Source organism: Danio rerio, chromosome 21 (genome assembly GCF_049306965.1).
Source record: "Danio rerio strain Tuebingen ecotype United States chromosome 21, GRCz12tu, whole genome shotgun sequence".
In the NCBI taxonomy this organism is placed as follows: Eukaryota; Metazoa; Chordata; class Actinopteri; order Cypriniformes; family Danionidae; genus Danio; species Danio rerio.
In genome coordinates this window covers 35882605-35907500 of record NC_133196.1, presented here as the reverse complement: position 1 = coordinate 35907500, position 24896 = coordinate 35882605, and the positions used below count along the sequence as shown (strand labels likewise).

The 24896-nt window shown below is 35.5% G+C and overlaps 2 protein-coding genes across 3 annotated transcripts in view; one reads left to right on the top strand and one right to left on the bottom strand.

Annotated features, from left to right (window-relative positions):
• Positions 1-15828, top strand: part of rbm22 (RNA binding motif protein 22) — a 19856-nt gene extending 4028 nt beyond the window's left edge. The window contains exons 2-11 of the mRNA NM_213214.1: positions 1728-1781; positions 1881-1910; positions 4278-4410; positions 4872-4972; positions 7807-7979; positions 8646-8846; positions 13701-13865; positions 13955-14040; positions 14889-15020; positions 15125-15828. Coding sequence (NP_998379.1) covers positions 1728-1781; positions 1881-1910; positions 4278-4410; positions 4872-4972; positions 7807-7979; positions 8646-8846; positions 13701-13865; positions 13955-14040; positions 14889-15020; positions 15125-15273 — 1224 coding nt within the window. The 3' untranslated portion in view covers positions 15274-15828. The remainder of the gene's footprint in view (positions 1-1727; positions 1782-1880; positions 1911-4277; positions 4411-4871; positions 4973-7806; positions 7980-8645; positions 8847-13700; positions 13866-13954; positions 14041-14888; positions 15021-15124) is intronic.
• LOC100536537 (myozenin-3) overlaps positions 15415-24896 on the bottom strand; it is a 26793-nt gene continuing 17311 nt past the window's right edge. For both annotated transcript variants that reach the window (XM_021469204.3, XM_073936101.1), the window contains 3 exons: positions 17578-17740; positions 17312-17493; positions 15415-16163 (listed from right to left, as the gene is read on the bottom strand). In XM_021469204.3, the coding sequence (XP_021324879.3) occupies positions 17399-17493; positions 17578-17740 (258 nt within the window). In that variant the 3' untranslated portion in view covers positions 15415-16163; positions 17312-17398. The remainder of the gene's footprint in view (positions 16164-17311; positions 17494-17577; positions 17741-24896) is intronic.

The following is a 24896-nucleotide window of genomic DNA, read 5'->3' as shown; positions in this document are numbered from 1 at the left end:
TTAAGCCTTAGCTGGATACTTCGCTTCACTTAGAGCTGTGTTACACACTACATGGAGGGGAATTTTCAAAAACCCATAATATGGGCTCTTTAAGAGAGTAACAAAAAAGGGTAAAAAAGGTCAGAGCCACAGACAAGAAAGTCACTAGACCTCAGTCATGAGCTACGTAGTTTTTTGCTATCCGACACAAAACTGCAATGTGCAATGCAAACTGCGCAGACGACTCGTGTCATCAAAAGCAGGCAACACCACAAGCCTGTTGCATGATTTAAAACAACACTACCCTTATGAAGATGCTTAAAAATTAAAGACCAAGTGCTGGAAAACCAGGGCAACTACCCAGAGTCTTATGTCATCATTTTCAAAAGCCGTGCCTTACGAGAAAACCCCCCCGAAAAGACAGACGAAAGCTATGACAGACAACACAATCTCAAACACATCCCAATGAACACTTGAAGCTTGCTCTACTGGCTGCATTAAGGATATTTACACTACAACATTTACACTAATAAAAGTAATATAATAAAGTAGCAAATTGAAAGGATCAAACAAAAAATTGTTAAACTCAAGTAAGGGGATGATAGTGAAGCCAAACAAAAGAAAGAAATATAACAAAACATTTCTAATTCATGAATAACCCCTTACCTTGCTAAAAACTGATGAAAAGAAAAAAGTCCCTCAGCGCAGTGCGCCGCATTCTTCCCTATTCTGAATAAAATAAATATAAAGATGACATTCACCTCTTACCTGATGTCTTTAACAATACATTTTCTACGTTTTTGTAAAATGGAGTCGTACGAAATCTTCCCTATCCACCTTACTCTGAGAAAAGAGTGAACTTGAGGAGATAGGGTAGCTCAATATTGTCGGTAAAGAGCCAAGTAAAAAAAAATAACATACAAATCAATCTAAATAAAAATGAACAAAACTCACAAAATTTCTCAAAGTGGGCAAAAGTAATGCAAAATAATTTTACCCAAATGAAAGTTAAGCAAAAAACAACAAAAATTATAATCATGTGAGCAAAATACACCAAAAACGAGATCAAAGGAAAAAGTGCGCTCTCCGCTTTTCATATCCCCGCGATATGAACGCGGCCAGCTGCAGACTGCAGTGAATAATGCTAAGCTGACTCTCTGCCTTTTCGCTGCCTTTACATGTCCATGTTTAATCAGTCATTGATAAGATCTATTGATTAAAGTGTTATTGACAATCAATAGATGATCAAGTAATCGTTAGCATCCCTAAATAAAAAAATAAAGTATATTTCACCCTAATACATCCAAATTCATCCAAAACTGAAAATTCTGTGACCATTAACTCATCTTTACTTGTTCCAAACCAGGTTTATAATTTTTTTTTCTGATGTTGAACAATAATATCCAATAACTTATAATGTCTTTGGTTGTTGAAAACTTGAACAGTAAATGCTGAATTTAGATTGTTCTTTTGTTTATTATTTATATTTTCAGACAGCTAAAACATTTAACTAAATGTGTTAAATCAGCTGCACGAAGCGATTGGCATTCTAAAAATCTTATGAAATTAATAGATTTAAAGATTTCATTTTTATTGTGATAAATCTTGATATCGACTGATATGAAAAAATTATTGTGATATTTTTTTGCCATATCGCCCAGCTCTAGTTCAAACTATATATTTTTCATCTCTAAACTGTACTATTAAACTTGGAGGTAATTGTTATGACCTTTCCTTGTTTTTTGCAGGATTTTCCCATCCTCTGTCAAACATGCTTGGGAGAAAACCCTTACATTCGCATGGTAAGTAGAATTGATACACACAAGTTTCGCTTGTTAATTATGTCATAAACTAAAGATGAAGTTACAAATGTGCTATGTTGTGTTTTTTTTTCTCAACAGACGAAAGAGAAATTTGGCAAGGAGTGCAAGGTAATGCTATGTTCGTTTTAAAAATAACAAAATGTTGTGCTGACAGGGTTCAAAATATTATTTTTATGTCTAATATTATTATTTCCAACGGTCGGAAGCTGATCCAAAGACATGTTGATTTTACATACACGGAGAGCATATTTAATTCAAGAAGTGTCTACTTTAATGTTTCAAATAACTTTTGTCAAAATAAAATGGAATACTATTCCATTACTATTCAGCATAACTTATATTTTATTTCAAAACAACTAGAAATTGTATTCTTATTTTAGAATGTTAATCATGTACAATTCAGATTAAGTGACTTGTATAAATGATTTTTAATGGATAAAAATTGCATTAGTTAAAACATCATAATCTAAAGGATAGTGGTAACGTATAAAGATTTTAAATATTTTGGGGTTGCACTGTTATTAAATTGATTTTAGACTTTTAATACGTCATTAAATTATTGTTATAAAATAGGCCTCACAGTATGTTTTTTTTGCATTATAAACTATAACATGGGTCTCAAGCTTAATTCCTGGAGGGCCGCAGCTCTGCAGTTTTTTTCAACCCTGATTGAACACAGCTAATCCAACTAATGAAGGTGTTCATGAGTCTTTTGAACATCTCGATTAGTTGGATCAGCTGTGTTGGATAGGGATGGAGCAGAACTGTGCTGAGCTGCGGCCCTTCAGGAATTGAGTTCGAGACCTATGAACTATAGAGTCACTGAATCTCAGATTAGTTGATGTCTTCTGTTACTGTAAAAAATGGTAAAATATTATTTTTTTTTTGCTCAAAGTAAAACTGGATACATTTTGAAATACTGAGTAGGGCTTTGCATTTAATCGAAAATTCGGTTTTGATTTTGGCTTCTAACGATTATGAAAAAAACATTAATCAAGGTAAAACGATAATTGCATTATATGCCGCCCCTTTCCAGTTCTAAACATTTGTTGCTCTGTAAAGCTCATTTTCACATGAACATTACTAAAAGCATGTACTGTAATGTAACGATTGCAGCATGGGATGCACATTATTCATTGATGTACATTCGAATCATTCATGTTTTTAAAAGCACAAGAGAGATCGCATGCTGTTGTGTGTGTGCAAGCTCCGCCTCAGAGACGAGCAGAGCACACACGTCTAAAGTCATCTAAATGTGAGCGATTTAATGGTCAAATAGGTATCAAAACGCGGTGTTTGGTGATTATTCATATTAACCTTCATTTGTGTACTAAACAAATGAGTTGAGGATCAAGACACATGAAAGAGAACCGAGAAACCATGAACAGAACCGTTCTGCTCTTAACATGACAGCGCGCATTATTCCTGCTGCTGACTGTTGTTATCTTTAATTAAGCAAAAAAAGGTGAAAATCCCTGACTGCTTTTGACTGAAGGACTTTTGTAGCAATAATAAAGTTTTTTTTCTTACAGTGAAAATGCTTAAAGCACGGTTTGGTTTATGATTTTGTTCTATTATATTTATTTCTCTTTCCTTATTTACAGTGAGGAAAATAACTGAATATATACAGTTGATGGCAGAATTATTAGCCCTCCTGAATTATTAGCGACCCTTCCCCCCCATTTCTGTGTAATGAAAATATATTTTTTTCAACCATATTTTAAACTATAGTTTTAATAACTTGTTTCTAATAACTGATTTATTTTATTTTTGCTATGATGACAGTATATAATATTTGAATAGATATTTTTCAAAAAACAAGCATTCAGATTAAAGTGCGATTCAAAGGCTTAATTTGGGTAATTAGGCAAGTCATTGTATAACAGTGGTTTCTTTTGCAGAGAATCAAAACAATATATTGCTTAAAGGGGCTAATAATATTGCCCTTAAATAGGTTGCAAAATATTTAAACCTGCTTTTATTTTAGCCAAAATAAAACAAAATAAGATCTTCTTCAGAGGAAAGAATATTATTGGAAATGCTGTGAAAAATTCCTTGCTTTGAAACATTATTTGGGCAATATTTATAGATAAAAAAATTCACAGGAGGGGTAATTATTTTGACTTCAACTGATAATCGTTTTGAATAATTGTGATTACAATTATGCCTAAACTAATCGTGATTATGATTTTTCCCATGATCGAGTAGCCCTAATACAGCATTAGAAAAAACTGTATTACAGTTTTCTTTTTGTTGCTTGGAAAACCTCTTTTAGTCTTTGCTTTGCTCTATATACAAATGGCCACTAACTTTTTTTCCTCATTATTTGCACACATTTTTTTAATAACTGCAAAATCATGAAAATTAACTGATGACAGAGTGTGAACTATTCAGAAAAGTGACACTACTTATTTGTTGCTTTACATTTTGCAAATGCAGCTTGTTATTTTATTCTCAATACTTTATTTCCTGCAGATCTGTGCACGTCCCTTCACAGTTTTCCGCTGGTGTCCTGGAGTCAGGATGCGCTTTAAGAAGACAGAAGTGTGTCAGACCTGTAGTAAAATGAAGAACGTTTGTCAGACCTGCCTCCTAGATCTGGAATATGGTAATGTATTCTGTTCTACAATTTCAGCCTTTAAAGGCATAGTTTACCCAAAAATGTAAAGTCTGTAATTTACCCATTCTCCACTTGTTCCTAACCTGTTTGAGTTTCTTTCTTTCTTCTGTTGAACACAAAGGAAGAATAATGCTGAATAATGCTGGAACAAAACAGCCATTGACTTCCATAGTATTTTTCTACTTTGGATGTAAATTACTGTTTTTCTTTTCAAATACTCTTCAGAATATTTAGTGTTGTTCAACAGAAGAAAGAAATTCCTAAAATAAGAAATAAGTTAGTTAGTGAAGCTTGCATTAGTCTTGACACAAACTAAAATTTCTAACTAAATGCAGCACCTTAATGTCTGTTTTCAATGAGAGCATTAATAAACAATATTTTTAACAGATACATGTGTCTAAACTGCAGCAAGTTTTTAGATTTTATAAATGTATTTATGTTTTGTACAGGTTTGCCCATTCAGGTTCGTGACACTGGGCTCTCCGTTAAGGATGAAGTACCGCGATCTGATGTGAATAAGGAGTATTACACTCAGAATATGGAAAGAGAGGTAATGTGTTAGTATATTACATATTTATTACTGTATATTGTTACACAGGGGTTGGAGAAAAAAATCAGTTGGTATGGTAACCTTGGATAAAAATTTTATGGTTTCACAGTATTGTTATTACTGCTCTAAAATATATTCTTTTTAAATGTCTGGGTAATAAACAAAAACAAAAAAAATGTTTCCCATTTGAACACAATATATTTTATTATAAGAATCATTTAAAATATTGTGGTACAGTAAACATGTCAGGCTAATTAATAATAATAATAATGACTCATTGTCAATGATTCACTTCTGCTGTTTTCATTAGTTTCAAAAACACAGATTTTTTTAATAATTATAAACAACCTCTTTGGATATCTTTATTGATATCTGTTGGAACTACTGTTGTCCAAAAAAACCCCCAAAACAAATGTACATTTACCATAGCAATGGTATAGCAGAAAAATTAGAGCTGTTTTAAAATCTTGTTTTTTCCATACAGTGGTATACCTTAAAAACGGTTATCATTCCATGCTTATTCTCAAAAGTTTAAAATTGAATCAGATTAGTTCACAATGGTGTTGTCGTGAGCTAGAAACAAAAAAATAATATTTATTGACAGTGCATTAATGTGATGCATTGACATAGCAGAATTGTATGTCACACGGGATTTGACTGTTAAAGTAAGTGCTGAAATTTAGGCATAGTGCACTACTATGTTTTAAATCTAGTTCTCTGTTGAAAGCAATTCTAATATAATTTCCAAATATAATTTTAATACAAAATACTATTTGTTAAAAAGGTTATAAACAAGCTAAAAAAATTATGTTGTCTTTCTGGAATAAAAGCTGTTTTTGTCTTCATAATCTGGCATTTAAATGTTACGTTCAGAGCTTGTTCATCCTGAATATCATTTTTATAAAATATTTTTTAAGATGGCTGCACTGTCATGCATGGATTACAGTCATAAACAAGCATAGAAACTCCAATTCTGGTTAATGTAAGGTTGTTAAAAAAAAATGTAGGTCAAGAATCGTTTTGGAATCAAATTAGAACGTGAAAAGAACGTCTAAAGATTCCCACACTAATTGTAACGTCCACATACACATACAAATAAAAGATATAGGATTTCCACCAATATCATTTTTCAAATTCAAGTTATTTTGTATTGGCTGATGATACCAATCTGGTACAGTTCTGTTTTTGTTTTCTTAATTATTAATTGGTATACCTCTGTAGAACTGATCACTTTTATGATTTAAACAGATTTCTTATTTTTCTATGCTACCTCTTGACTGACCTGCCTTCCCCTGAAATGTGTGATGTTTGTGTATGGTCGGAGGGTCAAATTTCGCCAAATAAAAGCTCATCATCAAACACAATACACTAAATTCACACTTTCAATATTGAATAAAACATCAAACTTAATCTCATATTAAAATATTTAGTCATAACTATTGTAATAAAGAAAGCCTTTGGATTGCAGTTTTTTAATGTGATATAAAACAGTTGGAGGTAAATAATGAATGTACTGTGGGTGTAATTCTAATTTTGGTAAAATGATGTAAAGTCATGGAAAAGGATAAAAAAGTGTTATTATAGAATTTGAAAAAACTTTGTGAAAGAGTGTATTAAAGTACCACAATTTGCAATGCTTCAGTACAGAATTGCATAAATTGCTTAATCTCATCCCAGGTGTGTAATAAGTCTATAAAATGTTGGCTGACAACTAGGGATGGGTATCGTTAAGGTTTTAATGGTATTACTACTTTTATCGATACCACTTATCGGTTCGGTACTTTAACAGTTCTCTTATCGCTACTTTTTGCAGTGTTTTTTTTTTTTTTTAAGAAAATCAGAACAAAAATTTAACAGACTTAACACTTTGTTTTATTATTATGTTTTTAATGTAAAATAAAATGAAACCAATAATAGTAAAATAAATAAATGTAAAACGTAAAAGCATTTTTAAGGTTTAAGATTTATTAAGTCTACTGCAGAAACAAAAATACTGTTTTTATTGTAACCTCTCTGCGTTTATTTAACTATTCATATTATACTAATTTAGGTGATTGACTGCTGGCATAATGATGTGGATGATGTAATGCTACCGTTAATAGCTTGGCAGTCAAAAACATCATTTGTCTTTCTGCAGTTAATTTACTTTTGAAAGATACTTTAACTTAGCCAGATTGCTTGCGTTTTCGTTTCTACAAGAAAACAACTTGTAGCGTTTGTTGCAACGGGCATTGTCGCTGTCCACCCAGGAAATACAACCCGTTTGGTTCACTCAGCAAGCTTACGAGCTGTGTGTGCTAAAGTCTGTGTCGCAAGCTCTGTGTGTGTGCTTAGCGCAAGTCTCCGCTGAGTGCGCGTGCACAGCTGAGAACTGTGAAGGCTTTTATACTAGACCCGCTTGCCGAAAACACAAGCATTTCTCATGTGGGATTGCCAACTGTGCAAACAAGGTTGGTCAATTAAATTATGCAACGGTAAGTAATGTTTACTCAGCAATAATTGTCCAGTAGCGATAGCAGAACCATTAATGTCAGAGCTTATCGATACTTCTGTCTTTTATATTTTAGCATCGATAAAGTACCGAGTTTCGTTACCCATTCCTACTGACAACTGTAATATTCATCTGTCCATCACATTGCAATTTCAATGCTTTGACTTCGACAAAATAATCCACAATAAACTTTTATGGGTTGCTTCATCAATTTTATCTACATTTTTTTAATACTTTCTGATCAAACTTTCCAGATAGATCAAGTCTAATGCAAATACTCAACTATTTAATTATTTTTCCTTGAAGTGTCCACGTTTGAAATGATTTAAATATTTTGTTTTAGATTGCCAACTCTGATGGCACGAGACCTGTGGGTTTGCTTGGAAAGGCTCCGAGCAGCAGTGATATGCTGCTGAAACTGGCGCGCACCACACCGTACTACAAGAGGAACAGACCACACATCTGTTCCTTCTGGGTTAAAGGAGAGTGCAAAAGAGGAGAAGAGTGTCCGTACAGGTGAGAAACGCTTAAGAAACCTTTATTGTTAAATGGCAGATTTAGACTACAGCAATTTTGCTACACAATAGTTTAGATCAATCCATCCATCCATCCATCATCAAAAAGGTTCAATAGTCTGACAGTTATGTGGGTTAGGTACGAAATATTGTGTCATTGTTTTGAAAAATTTTGTGTTTTGATGCATACAGTATTTAACCTAAATATTTTTTTATTTTATTTTTTTTTAATAAAGCTAAAACGCTAAATTGTGTGTGGATATTTATAGGGATTTTAGGAAGCATTGATTTAAGTTAATAAATTACTTTACACAAAAGGTCATTAAAAACTAATTTAAATACAGTATTATATAATTAGTAATTATTTACTTTATTAAAGCATCTAAACGCAACACTGATTTTATGTCTAAGCAATTTTGCTGAGATTTGGCTGATGTTAGATACTTTGGATTTGGCAATAAAAGATGACACAGCATTTCCACCTTTGCTGTGTCGGAAAACACTTAGTCTTGGTATGATTTTGTTTATGCTTTCAGATGCATTAGATCGCCTGCTGGATAAACCTCATACATTTTTATGATATTTTAATGAAAGATGTGAATATATGTATGAGCATTTATGAATTTTGATTATGTTTGGGTTAAAATGCATTGCTTAAATCTGACAGGCATGAAAAACCCACTGATCCAGATGACCCCCTGGCTGATCAGAACATTAAGGACCGATACTATGGAATTAATGATCCTGTGGCTAATAAACTGCTGATGCGAGCCTCCACCATGCCCAGACTGGACGTACCGGACGACAAGTCCATAACCACACTTTATATTGGAGGCCTGGGAGAAAACGTCACAGACTCGGAGCTCCGGTAAGTTGGTTTTAGGGCCTGTAAAGCTGTATTTGAGACAACTTTTTGTTTTAATCAGCTTGAATAAAGTTTTAGGCTCTACATGGGCATAATTTATATGTTTTAATGAACTTTTTGCTTTTTTATTTGTTTACTTCAAATGATTTAAGTCCATTTATACACACTACGGTTTTTGAGTCACAGATCAGACCATTTTTCAGATTAGCAAAAAAGAGACAAATGTCATCTGCTTTTCTATTTATACAAAAATATTACTGCATTGGTTTTAACAAACAGAAGTTAGAACCTGTAATTTTAATAAACAAACTGAAAAAAGTACAAATATTCAATATGAAAAAGGATCTTTGGTACTGTTTGGTAATGCTAAATATAGAAATCTGACATCTTGTACAACATATATTTATTTTCAATTAAAGATTCTACAATTCACACATAAAACTTGTTTCATGACAAGTAATCATTTTTAAAAACCTATTAAGTGACATAATTTTAATGGTTGTTTGTCGCCACCCATTGGTTACACAATGTAATTGTTACATTCACCAGCGTCAAGTTCCATTAACTGGAGATTTTAATCTTCCATAAACATCAGTCTTTATATCTAAACTATAAACTGTTCTCCCAGTGCCATTTGATTGTTTGTAACAAAAAAAAAAAAGTATGAAAACAGAATCTCCCTCAGTCAAATGCAGATTTGAATGTAGCGCTTTGAAGGATTAATAAACGTATGCAAATTATTAGGGATGCTCCGATATGGATTTTTTGGCCGATACCGATAACCGATAATTCTTCAGACTTGGAGGCCGATAGTTGATATATGTTGGCCGATAATTATAAATATTTCAAAATGTTATATTTTTACACAGCAAACTTCATAAAAGCTGAAACTCCACTCTTTTGAACTGGATAGTCTATACTCAAAGCAAAAAAGCTATAATTTCAAAATTGCAAGGTGATTATATAGACCTATATTCACGATTTCACACAAATCAGTATGCAAAAAATACATTATTTAATTTTCTTCATAGCAAATTAACATGCAAATTGACTGTTGCATAACATTAAAAAGGTTAAATAACAAAATGGGATTGAATTAACAAGCAAGTTAAATATATTTTAAATGAGATGAAAACGAAAGAGCTAAGGACTAAAACCAGCTCAAATGTTCTTGAATATAACGGGTTACAGTAATGTACATGTGTACAAATATGTCATGTCTGAAAAAGCCTTTTTTAGAGGTGTTTTGACAGTTCAGAGCCACAGTACAAGTGAAAAGCTAGATACTAAATGTATTTTTTTTTAAATGCGACATAAATTTATCCTATTTGGGTTTTAGATTCTTTTGAACACATGTAGCATCAACGCTTCTGTGTTCGTTCTTGCTGTCAATCGCGGGGAAAATGATTGATGAAAAGTTTATGATAAACCGCTGTGAGGGCGCAGATTTGCCCTCGGATTTTGATACAAACCTGATCATTGAGCTCAGATGACTTTATGACAAACACAGAGCAGAATATAAAGACAGAACGTGTGGCCCTATGCTGGATTCAGTGACCGGTGCACCTAGGCTCTCCCCTGTTGATTTGTGAAGGCTCAAGATCTGTGTGTGTGTGAATGCTGTCAGATCTATGTGTGTGTGTGCGTGTGCGGTGAAAGCTCTCGCGCGCTTGTTATAATATGAATATTCCGATCAAACTGAATGCAATCTTACATCAGCAACACATAGGAAGCAACGCGTTGATAATAACAAATAATTATATTAGATTAAAAACCTTCCGTAAAGTTTTTGTTTAGCGCGTCACGTGTGCAGGTCAGTTTGGTGTGTTTGTATGTGTGTGTGTGAAGCGAAGAGATATAGACAGAAAAGAGGAGCGCTTTTTTCGGGTCCTCGTTCATTCACTGGCTGCAACTAAAAGAATTAACCCCGAAACTAATATTATTCGGCCCTGGACTAATAAGTAAATCTCCCCGCTATCTCTAACACAACAAAGAGACAGAGCAGGAAAGGCTTTCATATGTAATATTATTTCCTGAGGCGATTTGAAGCAAAATACACAATCAAACATATCTACAATGATAAGGATAATGGTTACTTACTGAGTTATTAACGCACAGCAATACCACATGAAGAAAGGACAGACTTTAAAGGAATAATCAGTGTGAGGAGAGATCCATGAACAAGTCTGAACATGTTCCGCCCACGTGTGCGCGGCAACAATTACGTAATGTATCGGCTTAAAGATATCGGCCTAATTTAGACATCGGATTGATAACGATAATCTTAAAAATAGCATTTATCGTCCAATAACGATATGGCCTCCGATATATTGTGCATCCCTACAAATTATTATCATTTATCACTCATTATGCTCGGGTTTGAATTGAGATCACAATCTTTTAATGTTTAATTGTGCAGCTTTACACTGAATGCATTAATGCAGGCTAAACAAACAGTGACAAAAAACACCTTTAAATAATATTCTAAGCAAGCATTAAAGTAGGTCCCACCAAAACTTTTTTCCATGATATTTTACTGGGAAGCCAAAGTTCTTTCATAGACGTGATTTAAATGCCGTGGGAGGCAATCTCTCTGCAATCGTTATAAATGCTGGATTAATCTACAAGTTCGAAAAAAGTTATTAATCTGCGATTCATGTGTGTTTTAAACTGTGTGTTATGATCCGTACTGGTCATGGATGAACCGTGATCCGTTACATCCCTAGTGTTTATGTATATATTATTTTATCTTTGCATCACATTACTTTCAAAAACAAATTAGCAACAAATTAGCACTTATGCGAGGCGTTTCTGATGCAGCGTCTATGGGGGAGAATAAATTTAACATTCTGTTTTCTTTCTGCATATCAGTCTCACACCTCTTAATCCTTTTTCTGAACATCTTGATGACACAGTTTTTTATTATTGTTTTAGCAAGATTGTAAAAAAATTATTTGTTGTACTTTATTTTAGTGTGCTCTGTTTACCCAACTATAATGAATTTTGCTATTGAGAAACCCAGAAATGTGACAAAGGTTCTTAATTAGGACATTGTACGGCAAAAAATCTCTTGATTATTATGCTTGTTTGGGAGTATATTGTTCATAACCATGTTGGCTTAGAAAAAAACAACTTTACAATTTCCCTCATACTTGGTACACAATGCTACTACAAAAGAGACAAGCTTTAAACAGGAAAATGACTGAAATATTTTGATCATTTGAGTGTGATGCTAACGGTCTAATCCAATTTAATGATATACAGTTGTCAGATTTATTAGCCTCTCTTTTTAATTTGTTCTTTAATTCTTTTTTTAAATATTTCCAAAATGATGTTTAACAGAGCAAGGACTTTTTCACAGCACGTCTGATAATATTTTTTCTTCTGGAGAAAGTCTAACTTGTTTTATTTTGGCTAGAATAAATTAGGGCTGTGCAATTAATCGAAAATCCCATTTCGATCGCTTGCTGCTCTTGACTGAAGGACTGCTGTAGCTGAAGTTTATTTCTTACAGTAAAGATGCTTTAAGCACAGTTTGTTTTATATCTTATTATATTGTATTCATTTTTCTTTCGTTTGCAGGGTGGAAAATAAGTGTGTATATATGCAGTTGAAGCCAGAATTATTAGCCCTTCTGAATATTAGCAACCCTTCCCCCCAATTTCTGTTTAATGGAAAGAAGATTTTTTTTCAACTTATTTCTGAACATAATAATTTAATCACTCATTTCTAATAACTGATTTATTTTATATTTTTTATGATGACAGGACATTATTTTACTAGATATTTTTCAAAATACAAGCATTCAGATTCAAAGTGCGATTCAAAGGCTTAATTTGGGTAATAGGGTTAGGGTAATTAGGCAAGTCCTTGTATAACAGTGGTTTTTGTTCTGCAGACAATCAAAAAATATATTGCTTAAGGGGGCTAATAATATTGACCTTAAAATGAGTTTCAAAATATTTAAACCTGCTTTTATTCTAGCCAAAATAAAACAAATAAGCCTTTCTCTAGAAGAAAAAAATATTAGTGAAAATACTGTAAAAATTCTTTTGTTAAACATAATTTGGGAAAAATTTATTTAAAAAAAAAATTCTCAAAAGCGCTAATAATTTTGACTTCACCTGATAATCGTTTTAAATAATTGTGATTACAATTATGATCAAAATAATCATGATTATGATTTTTCCCAAAATTGAGCAGCCCTAGAATAAATAGTTTTTTAATTTTTTAGAACTCATTATAAGGACAATATTATTAGCCCCTTAAAGCTATATATATTTTTGAAAGTCTACAGAACAAACTATCGTTATACAATAACTTGCCTAATAACCCCAACCTGCCTCTAGTTAAGCCTTTAAATTTCACTTTAAGCTGTGTAGAAGTGTCTTGAAAAATATCTAGTCAAATATTATTTACTGTCATCATGGCAAAGATAAAATTAATCAGTTGTTAGAAATGAGTTTTTAAAAGTATTATGTTTAGAATGTGTTGAAGAAATCTTCTCAATGTTAAACCGAAATTGGGAAAAAAATAAACAGTGGGGTTAATAAGTCAGCGGGGCTTATAATTCTGACTTCAACTGTATGCTAAACTAAGCTAAAAGTGCTCCCGCCAGACCTGTAAATTGGCTTAATGAATTCAAATATGGTAAAACTCAACTGTTTAACTTTTGAGTACTTGTAACATGAGTTTATTTCCAAAAAAGAATGTTCTTTTAATTTATAGGCAAATTAATTTAACATGTAAGTGAAAATACCTCAGAATCTGGAGCTCTTGCAAAAAAAAAAAAAAAAAAATTATGTATTAATTTCTTGATTGAAGATTCCTGTTTTTTTTTTTTTTTGCCTCACAAAGGAATCACTTTTACCAGTTTGGAGAGATTCGGACCATCACTATTGTCCAGAGGCAGCAGTGTGCTTTTATTCAGTTTGCCACTCGACAGGCTGCAGAAACAGCTGCGGAGAAGTCCTTCAATAAACTCATCATCAATGGACGTCGTCTTAATGTTAAATGGGGCAGGTCAGTGAAGGATCACACTGTAAACCTTGTTGTTTAGGCAGACCTATTTTTGTTATGTCAGAGTTGTAATATTGCTCTATGTTTTTCAGGTCCCAGGCGGCACGAGGGAAAGGAGAGAAGGACGGGGTGACGGAGAGTGGCATCAGACTGGAGCCGGTGCCAGGGCTTCCTGGTGGTATGTGCTGTCTGTCACTAATAGCCATGTTATTGTGCACTAATATTAATTTAGGTCAACAGTTTAGAATGAAAAATATAAATCTCCTTTTCTATTGGTTTTTGGAGCTTGGTCTGTCATGTTAGTAAATTAAAATTTTGTTTATTTGTTTACAGGGTTAATGCTAATTAATAAACATGACTGTAAAATGTGCCAGAATTAGTCAACAATTGGTATTTTTCATCTGTAGACCTCTTACAGAATGTTAAAAAGTTCTACTTAAAATAAATAAAACAAAAAGTCTCACCTAAAGTCCCAACTAAAATAAATGATCAATATTATTTATGTAATAAAAATTAAGATGAAAATTTACTAACAAAGATTAAATGTACTGCTAATAAATTGTGAATTGTATGAATATATCCATTATTATTATCATTTTTAATATTTTATATGCTGTGTATTTCATACATTTTTTTTTTTGACATATTATAACTATTACAATTATTTATATTGTTTTTATTTATGGTAAAAAATTATTAGTTTCTCTTTTAAAGTTGATCTAATTAAAATGCATTTTAATATAATAAATTCAAATTAAATTTATTATTACTAATAATGAATAAAAGTTTATTCTTTTTTATTTTAATCTATTTATTAAAAGAAATATAAGAAACATTTATTTATGAAACTGACCTTCCACAATAGTAAATACAAATTTACAGTTTTGTTGCTTTTTTATTTATTTGTTTAATCATGTACGCTTAAATAGATTTTTTTTTTTAATTGTCACAATAGTTTAAAAAAAACATTTCCAAAACGTGTCAGGGCTAAAATATTAATTATTTTTTCCCCTTGTTTTTTAACAGCTCTGCCTCCACCACCTGTCTCTGATGAAGATGCGTCCACCAATTACTTCAATCTGGCTCCCACACCCTCCCCTGCTGTCATGAACCTGGGTCTTCCTCCTCCACCCGGGGTGACCATGCCTCCTCCACCTGGTGCGTTTCACCTCACTCACTTCCTCATTTCTTTATCTTTGACCTGTAATAAATAAATGGTGAACCACGTCATTTACCACAATAACCTCATCTGTTCCTTTCAGGATTTGGTCCTCCTATGTTCCACACTATGGACCCCATGGCCCCGCCGGTGCCACCTCCAATGGCCCTGAGACCACCCGGACAGGTCCACTACCCATCTCAGGATCCTCAGAGGATGGGTGCCCACGCCAGTCGCCATGGAGGCCCCTAGATAGTCATCCAGCTACCTCACTGTTTAGTGCCCTTACTGCTGGACAACTGACCCAGAGTGATTTCACTGCTGCCCTCATTTCTCAAAATGCTTATCGTAGTCATTAAAGAGCAAGTGTTTAAGATGGAAATGCGTAACGAAAAAAAAAAAAAACACCAGCGCCTGTCTTAGTATTCAAACCATGAGGAAAAAACTTTAACGTTTTTTATTTCTACCCCTTGATGTTTTCTGTCATCTTTTTGTCTGTTTAAATTTTTTTTGTGCATTAATATGAAATGCATAACATGCAGTGGTTGCAGTGACCAACAGTCACCAAATGGGGGCACTATTGACTATTTCAATCACCTGAAGTCTTTATTTGGGTTTTTGAAACTTTTATTGTCCTACACCTCTAGAATATTCAGAATTCAAACCACAGTTCACACTAGTGTTGCTCTCTTCCCCTGATAATATAAAGTACAAAGTGTATCGTCCTGAATTATTTTACACATTTTCTTTTTTTTAAGTATGGCTGTCCTGCTTGTCGTTACATTAAAGAAGCTTCACATTTTCAAATGTTGTGTAAATGTTTATGTAAACCTTGTTATAGCACGACAATATATGTAAACCTTAATCTGGCATTTGTTTGCTCAAAATGGCTCAGCTAACAGTCTTTACTTCAAAGATCATTATCTCTAGTTCAGTGATAAAGGTAAGCAGTTCGGTTTTACAAATCTGGAGACTCTATGGTGTACTGGCTCCCCCAACACTGTGGTGTACGGTTAAAATTGGGCCGATGGCACATCCTGTCCCAGGTCAGACATGGCTCTGTGTGAGCTTGCAGCATCTCAAAGCCAGGAAGAGGCAGAGTCCTCGCGGTGCCCGCTGTCCCACCAAACGGTATAGGAGCTCTGAGGAGAATGACAATTACTCTTTTAATCTCTTTCAATTGCTAAAAAGCTAAGTCTAGTTTTCCCTATGGAGTTCAGTCATTTTCAACCACACACAAATGTGGGAGCCAGGATCAGCGTAGGATTTTGTAATCCAAGCTGCGGGTTCTGTTTTAAGGCTTGACCTTAACACCAACAATTTATGGCAGGCAGCCTGTCCACACCAGACATGCTAAGATGTATTTGAGTTTAATTGGTGTAATGTTACCAACAATGTCTCATGCCGTTTCTTATTTCACACTTTTTTGGAGGACAATTGCTATGTGTGAAGATTGTGTACAGTTGGTTTAATTAAACACTTTAATTTAGATTTATAGCACAAATATTTGAATAGTGTGGAAAATTGAGAATTTGTCCTTTGCATTTAACCCACAGGTTAGCGCACTAGTTGTGATATCGGTTTTGTGCCTTGCTTTAGGGCTTCTCAGTCATGGGTATTGAGGATAAAGGAGAGCTATATTTGTTCACTCCTTAAAACATTTAAATATATATACATACATACATACACACACACACACACACACACACACACACACACACACACACACACACACACACACACACACACACACACACACACACACACACACACACACACACACACACACACATATATATATATATATATATATATATATATATATATATATATATATATATATATTGGTTTTATTGGTTCTGTTGAGTGAAGATATTTTAAGAATGTTGGAAGACTATAACCAGTGAAATCCATTGCAGGAAAAACAAATTCTATGGAAGTCAATTGTTACTAATATTCTTCTAAATATATTTTTTGTTCAACAGTGTGTTCATGTTTGGAACAAGTCAAGGGTGAATGATAAAAGTTTGGTAACGCTTTACTTTGATGGTCCTTTTGAATATTACTACACTGTCTGCTTAATATCTGTTGATACTGCTGTTAAACAGACATTTAACTGACTAAAAGAACTTCACAAGTACATGTCAACTTACACTAACCCTAACCCCAACCTAACAGTCTACTTATAATCTAATGAGAATTTGTTGGCATGTAGATGCAATGTAACTTAAATTCAATAAACGGACCATCAAAATACAGTGTGACCAGAAGTTTATTTATTTTTGAGTACCTGTTAAAGCATTTGTAGTTGGCTGGGGTGAGTTTGTAAGGTGGCTCAGGCAGGTGGGCATTGAGAGTAGCCAGAAGTGTTTCACGGTCAATGGGCTTTTTCCCATGGCGATTGGTAAGACTTGGGAATCACAGTGACATTGAACTTTTCTGGAGGAACCTCTTTCAGAGGCCCACCATAACCTGTGAGAGAGAATGGAGTGACCTTCAAGGTTTTTCATGTGACGTTTAGTACAAAAGTACTCAGATACACATTGCTGTATTTACCAGGTGCAAGCATGCTTGGGTTTCCTTTTTTAGCCACCGTTTGCTTGAGTGTGGTGACCAGGCTGTTCTTTCCAGGCTGGGTGATGTAGATTTCAGAGGCAATTTGCTCACTTCCTTGCTCTCCTTGTGTGGCACTTTGGCCTAAAAGGTTTTCCTCTAAAGACTAAGCATTGTTAAAACATAAATAATCACTGTTTGTCATTGTCAAATAACTTCAATAGACAAACTATTTTAGGCTCCCAAAAGAACATTTCTGTGAATAGTTTCTAAAAAAACAGAATTTCATGTTCTTTAAAAAGTTGTGAATGGAACCTAAATAGTACCCAATGGCCTGCTTCCACTGAGCGGTTTAGTACAGTGCTGTCAATTTCCACTGTCAAAGGTAGCAAAAATGGAACTGTATCCTCACTTTTTTGACACCGTTTCACAAGGATACCTAGTACAGCAAAAACGCCTGCAGCTTCTCCACAATGGACATCCAGCTTCCGGCGTCTAGACTGGAGCTCCACACAGGAAGTTTGGCCATAAAAGAATGGTCATGCCGAACAGAGCCTAGTCTCTCTTCTCAAGGTTTTTTTTTCTCTTAACTTTGTCAATTGGTGAAGTTTTTTTTACTTGGATCAGGACTTGGGGAGCTGCGCTTTGGTGGATTCGCACTACAGTATTTGAACTTTCAGTAGTGAAACTTAAACCACACTGAACTAAACTTCAACTCGGAAATCTGGAGTTTACAAGAAAATTGCTTAAGCTGCTTTGACACAATATACATTGTGAAAAGCGCTATATAAATAAACATGAGTTGTCACCAGTGTGTGTTACAAGCCAGAGAAATAACAACACAGGAAGTGACATTTGAATTACACAGCTGAGACATGACACCCGAATGCATCCAGCAATGAGTTATGGTTATCCCGGACTCAAAAAAAGCTAAATGTCTTGTGACAAACAGCAAAGAAGCAAGAAGAGAATCTGTGTCCTCTATTGTTGTATACGAGGAAGGCTAGTGCCATTTTCTCTTTTTGTGATCACTTGTTGTGTCTTTTTAAACAAAAAGAAAGAGAATTTGCTTTGATCAGGTTGATGTGTACTAAACTGAACTGTACCACTCAGTAGAAACAAGGCATAGGTAACGATTCTGTTACCTTTTGGCACCCTTCCATTGGAGTCCCTACAGCAGCACAGTAATCAGCTACCCAAAAGGAGAAGATGGACTCACTGCAGGACATTATTGGTTGACAGAATTTTCACTTGTGCATGCCGAAAGGGACACCATCTTTGTGCTCAAATGACATCAGTTTTTATTTTCTGTTATACACACTATCTACTGTATTGCACAGAACAGCACCATTATGCCCTGTTTTCACTGAGTGGTACGGTACGGTACAGTTCGGTTTGGTACACTTTTATGACCATTTCCACTTTCAAAAGGTGTACCGAACCATACCATATCACTTTTTTGGCACCCTTTCGAAAAGGTACCAAACACGAGAAAGGGTACCAAAAGGTGGAGCTACATGTGCAGCTAAACGCTGATTGGTTACAGAGATACGTCACAAGCTCGTGTGGAGCTAGCCAGAATGAAAACAAAAGAACCACCATGTTTTTATACACAGCCGAGAGATTACACCTTAAAACTATATGCATATAATAACGAGCCAAGAATGACCCAAGATCAAGCAAACCTTGTCGTCATCTTGATGTACAGACACAAATCCAAGAAGAACCATATCTGTCGTGTCCTGTTGTTGTTTTAAAATGCCGTCTAAAGGTGCGAGCAGTTTTTGCCTTCTTCCGGGAGCTCGCAATCACGTCTATATTTAATAAAACGATCTTCTTGGGCTGAAAATAGCGTGTGTGGGATTATTGAAGTGTCTCCGTCATCTGATCCATTCAGAAAGAAAAGGATAAACGCGAGAGTGAAGCGTAAACAAAGGAGAAGCCTGACAAAACTCAGGAACAAATTGTTTCAGCAACCTGAATCACGAACAAACTGCCATGTTTGTTATCGCCTTGTGGACTATTATGAACTTGGAATGATAGTATTACTCTCTAACAAAGCTTACATATGCTGGTGAAGATTACAGAAACAGATTAGAGGTTTGCACTGACTGTGGGCTATGTGGCGTGATGTTTATGAACCTAAATAGGACTAAATGTATGCTGTGTAAAGTTTTTCTGTAGTTGGTAGCGTATCGGTGACTTTAAGGGTCTGTATGTGTTTATATATGTTCATTTATTTATTTAATAAAATTTCAGATGTTACAGTAGGCTATTTCGCACTGTCTTTGATCTGCAGTTATAATCAAATCCTGTTCATAGAAAAGTTAGTAATAAACATTTATAAACAAGTATTTATGTGTATAAAGCGTCTGTTTTGTGAGAAGTGCTTCTTATATGATTTGTGAATGACCTGTACAGCTTTACTGTAGACATTTATTCGAACAAGAATGACGTCGACTTTTTGTCGTACACCACGCCCACCAAAAGGGTAACCTTGGTAGTGGAAACGCAAGCCTGATAAAGGTGACCCGTACCATATCATACTGTACCACTTAGTGGAAACAAGCCATTAGATTCTAGCACCATTGGCTCACGTAATCTAGGTACTTTCATCTGTCATTATCTGACAACTGAACTGAACTCTGAAACTCTTGAACTTCATACATGCTGGATTCTTCTCTTGCTCAGTTTTACATATTTAGACTTACTGAGCAATATAGTGTAATGTCGTTGCATTGCGCAATGTGACTGCAATAGAAACATCATCATTTCTTCACTGCCTGGCTCTGAGTTCATCCGGTTGTTAGGGCTAAAGTTAAATTAATCTTTCTGGCCCAGAACCCCCTTTTGAGCTTGGACCAATCCAACAATGGAGATGGCCTGGGAATGTCTGCTGGAATAGTGCTAATGGAAAAGTGGTGCTAGCAGATTTGCCTCACTGAAAATCTCCAGTTTAGCTTAGGGCTGTTCAATCCCACTCGAGAAGTCATTCTGATAAAGCCTTATCAATTATTGAACTTGAATTATTGACTTGAAATTTCAAGGCAGCAGGTTGTATTTGAAAATTAAGGTTTCAGGAGCATGATTGAAAACCACTGGCTTTACTTTCAAACTACATACAAAACCCATTTTAAAAAATGGTATGCAGTGGTCCTTTGCTATAACGCAGTTCAACTTTTCGGCCTTGTGTTCTGTGTCCTGATCAGTGCATTTTTGTGCAGTACAGAATGCATCCAGCTTGCCAAGTTTACATAAATCTGATCGCTAGCAGTGTAACTCTAAATTGTTGTTCTGCATGTTTGCAAGTTTTTTCCCCAACGAATGTCATAATGTCGATGAAGTGTTCTGCACCCTCAAAGGCACCTGCGATAGCACCAATGTAAGTTTTACACCCAGTGGTTGAACTAGGTATTGCATTCCTGGATCAAAACATACGCAAGTCCAGGTTGACAGATTGAGGACCAATAAGGCTGATTTAAAACGTGTTCTAAATGAAAGCAATGGCACGTGAAAGAAGGAATGTTTTCCATATTAAAATTAGTTTTTGTTCTAACCAACAGCTGAAATGTATATTTTTAGAAATTACTTCTATTTCTTGCAGCTGAACAACTAAAGACTGACGCTGATCACCTTAGGTACACCTCATGTGCTTTATTCAGTGTTAAATGCTAACAATGTGAGTTTAAATGGTATTTTACATGACATGTATTGCCATACAACTGAAAGCAGCATATAGTTCACCTCAGATCTTGAAAATAAAATAATTAGTTTGAAATTGAACCTCGGAACTGTGACTCAAAACTAACACATATGATTCAGCATGTACATTTAATAATGTTAAAGAGGTTCAATATGTAATAGGGTGCTTTCACATCTGTGGTTCGGCTAATTTGGTCCGGACCAAGGGCAACAAATGTCAATGTCAATTTTATTTATATAGCACTATTATACACAACCAAAGGTTTACCAATGTGCTGAACTACACAAATCACAAAGAACAAGTATAAAAGTATAGCTAAAACAAACAATTCTCACTAATATTTATTATAGCTAAAAACAAACAAATCTCACTGATAGTTATTATAGCTAAAAACAAACAATTCTCACTGATAAAATGCTAAATCAAAAAGGTAAGTTTTCAACCTAGACTTAAAAACAAACAGAGATGATATAGACTTAATACAGAGGGGCAGAGAATTCCACAAGGTAGGACCAGCTACTGCAAAAGCGCGGTCACCCCTTCATTTCAGCTTTGACTTTGGGATGTATAATAGTCTCTGGTTAGATGACTGAAGAGACCGACCAGGCTGATGTTCAGTCAACAGGTCTGACAGGTAGGAAGGAGCTAGGCCATTTAGAGATTTAAACCAGGAGAAGGATTTTAAAAGTGACACGATAGTGCACAGGCAACCAGTGCAAAGAGCGCAAAACTGGTGTAATGTGGTCAATGTTTTTCTACATTTTTTTCTAGATAAAATAGGTTTGACTGTTTTTAAAAGTCAAAGCTAAAAAAAGCAGAATTTGACCTCTGCGTTAATCTGTTTATCAAAGCTCAAGCCATCATCAAAAACAACACCCAGATTTTTTACACAAGGTTTCACAGAAAAACCAGATTCACCAAGATCTACTGGTGGTGTCCTAGAAGAATTTGATGGGCCGGACACAATTAATCCAGTTTTACTCTCATTACAATCTAGAAAGTTCAAAGACAATTAGGCTTTCACATCCGACAGGGAATCCACTTGAATCCACTTGGTAAATTTGAGTGTCATCTGCATAACAGTGGAAAGACAGACTATGTTTTCAAAAAATAGAACCCAGGGGAAGCATATATAAGGAAAAAAGAATAGGGGCTATAATAGATCTCTGAGGAACACCACATGACAAAAAGGCTACCTCAGATGAATGTTCAGCAATCATGACTTTAACTGCGATTGGCAAGATAAAACTTAAACCAATGCAGGGCACTTCCTTTTATCATTACACAATGCTCCAAGTGGGCCAGCAAAATAGCATGGTCTACTGTGTCTCAAGTCTAATGATACATTGTAGCCTTTTCTGCCGTCTTTGGGTCCTTTTCAGACCACACTGATTGTTTTGGTCCAAACCAGTTGAAAAGAACCAAAATGTAATCATGTGACAAAATCCACACCACTGGATTTTTCTCATCCCTGTGCTCACAAACTAACAATCATCCATCCTTACATCCCATCATCCATTCATCCACTTTATCTTCAGCCGTTAACAGCAATACGGCTCCTGTCTTTTCTAATTCCCTCATACTAACCAACTACAACCAGGCTCCACATGCTGCTACTACTAGCTTAACTCCTTCTTTTAGATCTATTTAACCTCCTCCAACATCTTTTGTTCTTCCAACTAACCTACCACCCCCCCCCACCCTTACCCCAACCCCTCCCCCACCCTTCACCCTTACGCAACATACATTAACAGCAGCCCCTACACACTCGCTACAGCAACACCTCCTCCCAGACCAACCTCATCAGTCCTAGAGCCTTCACCTGTCTCACCAACACTACATCTTCAAATCTTATCCGGTAACTATATAGATCTAACCACCTTTTCCAGCCATCTCTTATTAATATCAGCCAGCCCAGGTAACTGCAAACTCACCTGGGTACCATGCAACTCAGCCACACCATAAATGCTCACTCCAAAGACCTCAACCCTACAGAATTCTCACTAGCTTTTTTAATCTACAGAGATATAATATGCTATGTTTGCCCAGATTGGAGATCCGAGTTGGACGACTACCTTTCCATCATTCTTGATATGGCCGTTCGATTTGGAGGTACAGGCTTCTATAACTACCACACTCTTTTCGCATCCCAAGCAGCAGGCAGGCTTCAGCAGTTCAACCAAGGAACATACTGGGGCACCCTCGATGCTGAACTCTACTGTTGTATTTTCGCGGCCCGAAATTTACTGTCCTGTGAGTTATGTGGAGCCCCGTCACATCCTGCCTCAGCATGCACAACTATAACTTCTCTTAATCCCCAACCATCTTCCTCACACAAAACATCAGTTTTCAACAGATTATCTACAGCAGCCCATCCTTCCTCCATCATTTTAAAACCACTGAACATGAGCCCCACAGTTAACATCCCGATTCCAAAAAACACAGATAATAGAGGACTACCAATCTTATATCAAGGAGGCAGAATGATATGCAACAATTTCAACCATCCCGCATGCTCTCTCTCCAACTGCAGACTTCTACATGTTGGCTCCTTCTGCGTCAGTGCTCATGCCAGGAATAGTTGCCCACACAACCCAACCACCATACCCGAATGACTATTAAAACAACTTAGCACACCAATGAAGGTAAAAACCCTAGTTACAGCCTTATCACATCATCCTGATAGAGAATCCGTATATTTCATTTCCAACGGACAACCACTCGGATTCCATCCAGGAATAGAAATCAAACCAGACACTTCCCATATCTCCCCCAACCTTAAGTCTGCTCTCTCTGAGCCTGACATAGTTGATACACTATTAGCCAAAGAAATCCAAGAAGGATACATGATAGGGCCGTTCAAAGAGCCTCCTTTTTCCCCTTTTACAATTAGTCCCATCGGCATTGCCAACAGAAAATACTCTGGGAAAAAGAAATTAATCATAGACCTCTCTTTCCCTCATGGCACAACGGTTCCCAGCATCAATAGCATTATCCCAGCCCCAGATTTTTCCATGAAATATACATCAATAGATCAAGCTATAACCCTTATCAGCAAGACAGGCCACGTCGCATGGCTCTCAAAAGCCGACATCACCAGTGCTTTCAAGATCTTACCCATTGACCCAAAATTCTGGTGTTTTTCCGGAGTATTCTGGAAAAGAGCTTACTACTTCGCAGTCAGACTGACCTTTGGCTGCAAAAACAGCCCCAAGATCTTCGACTCGCTCTCAGAGACATTATGTTGGATCCTAATCAACAATCACAACCTTCCATTTGTTCTCCATCTTCTTGAAGACTTCCTCGTCATCACACCTACATCTTCACTTCCACTCTTAGGAATATCCAGTCTCGTCAAAGTCTTTTCTGACTTGGGTATTCCTCTTTCAAAAGAGAAAACTCCAGGACCATGCACTTTCATCGAATTTCTAGGAATCACCTTAGACTCCATCTCTTTCCAAGCATCTCTACCCATAGAAAAGTGCAACGCATTTCACTGCTTTATTCCAACTTCCTGCTTGCAGATACGTGCACAAAACAACAACTACAAGCTCTTCTCGGTCATATCAATTACGCTACCAGAATCATTCCTCAAAAAAATCCTTCCTTTCTTACCTAC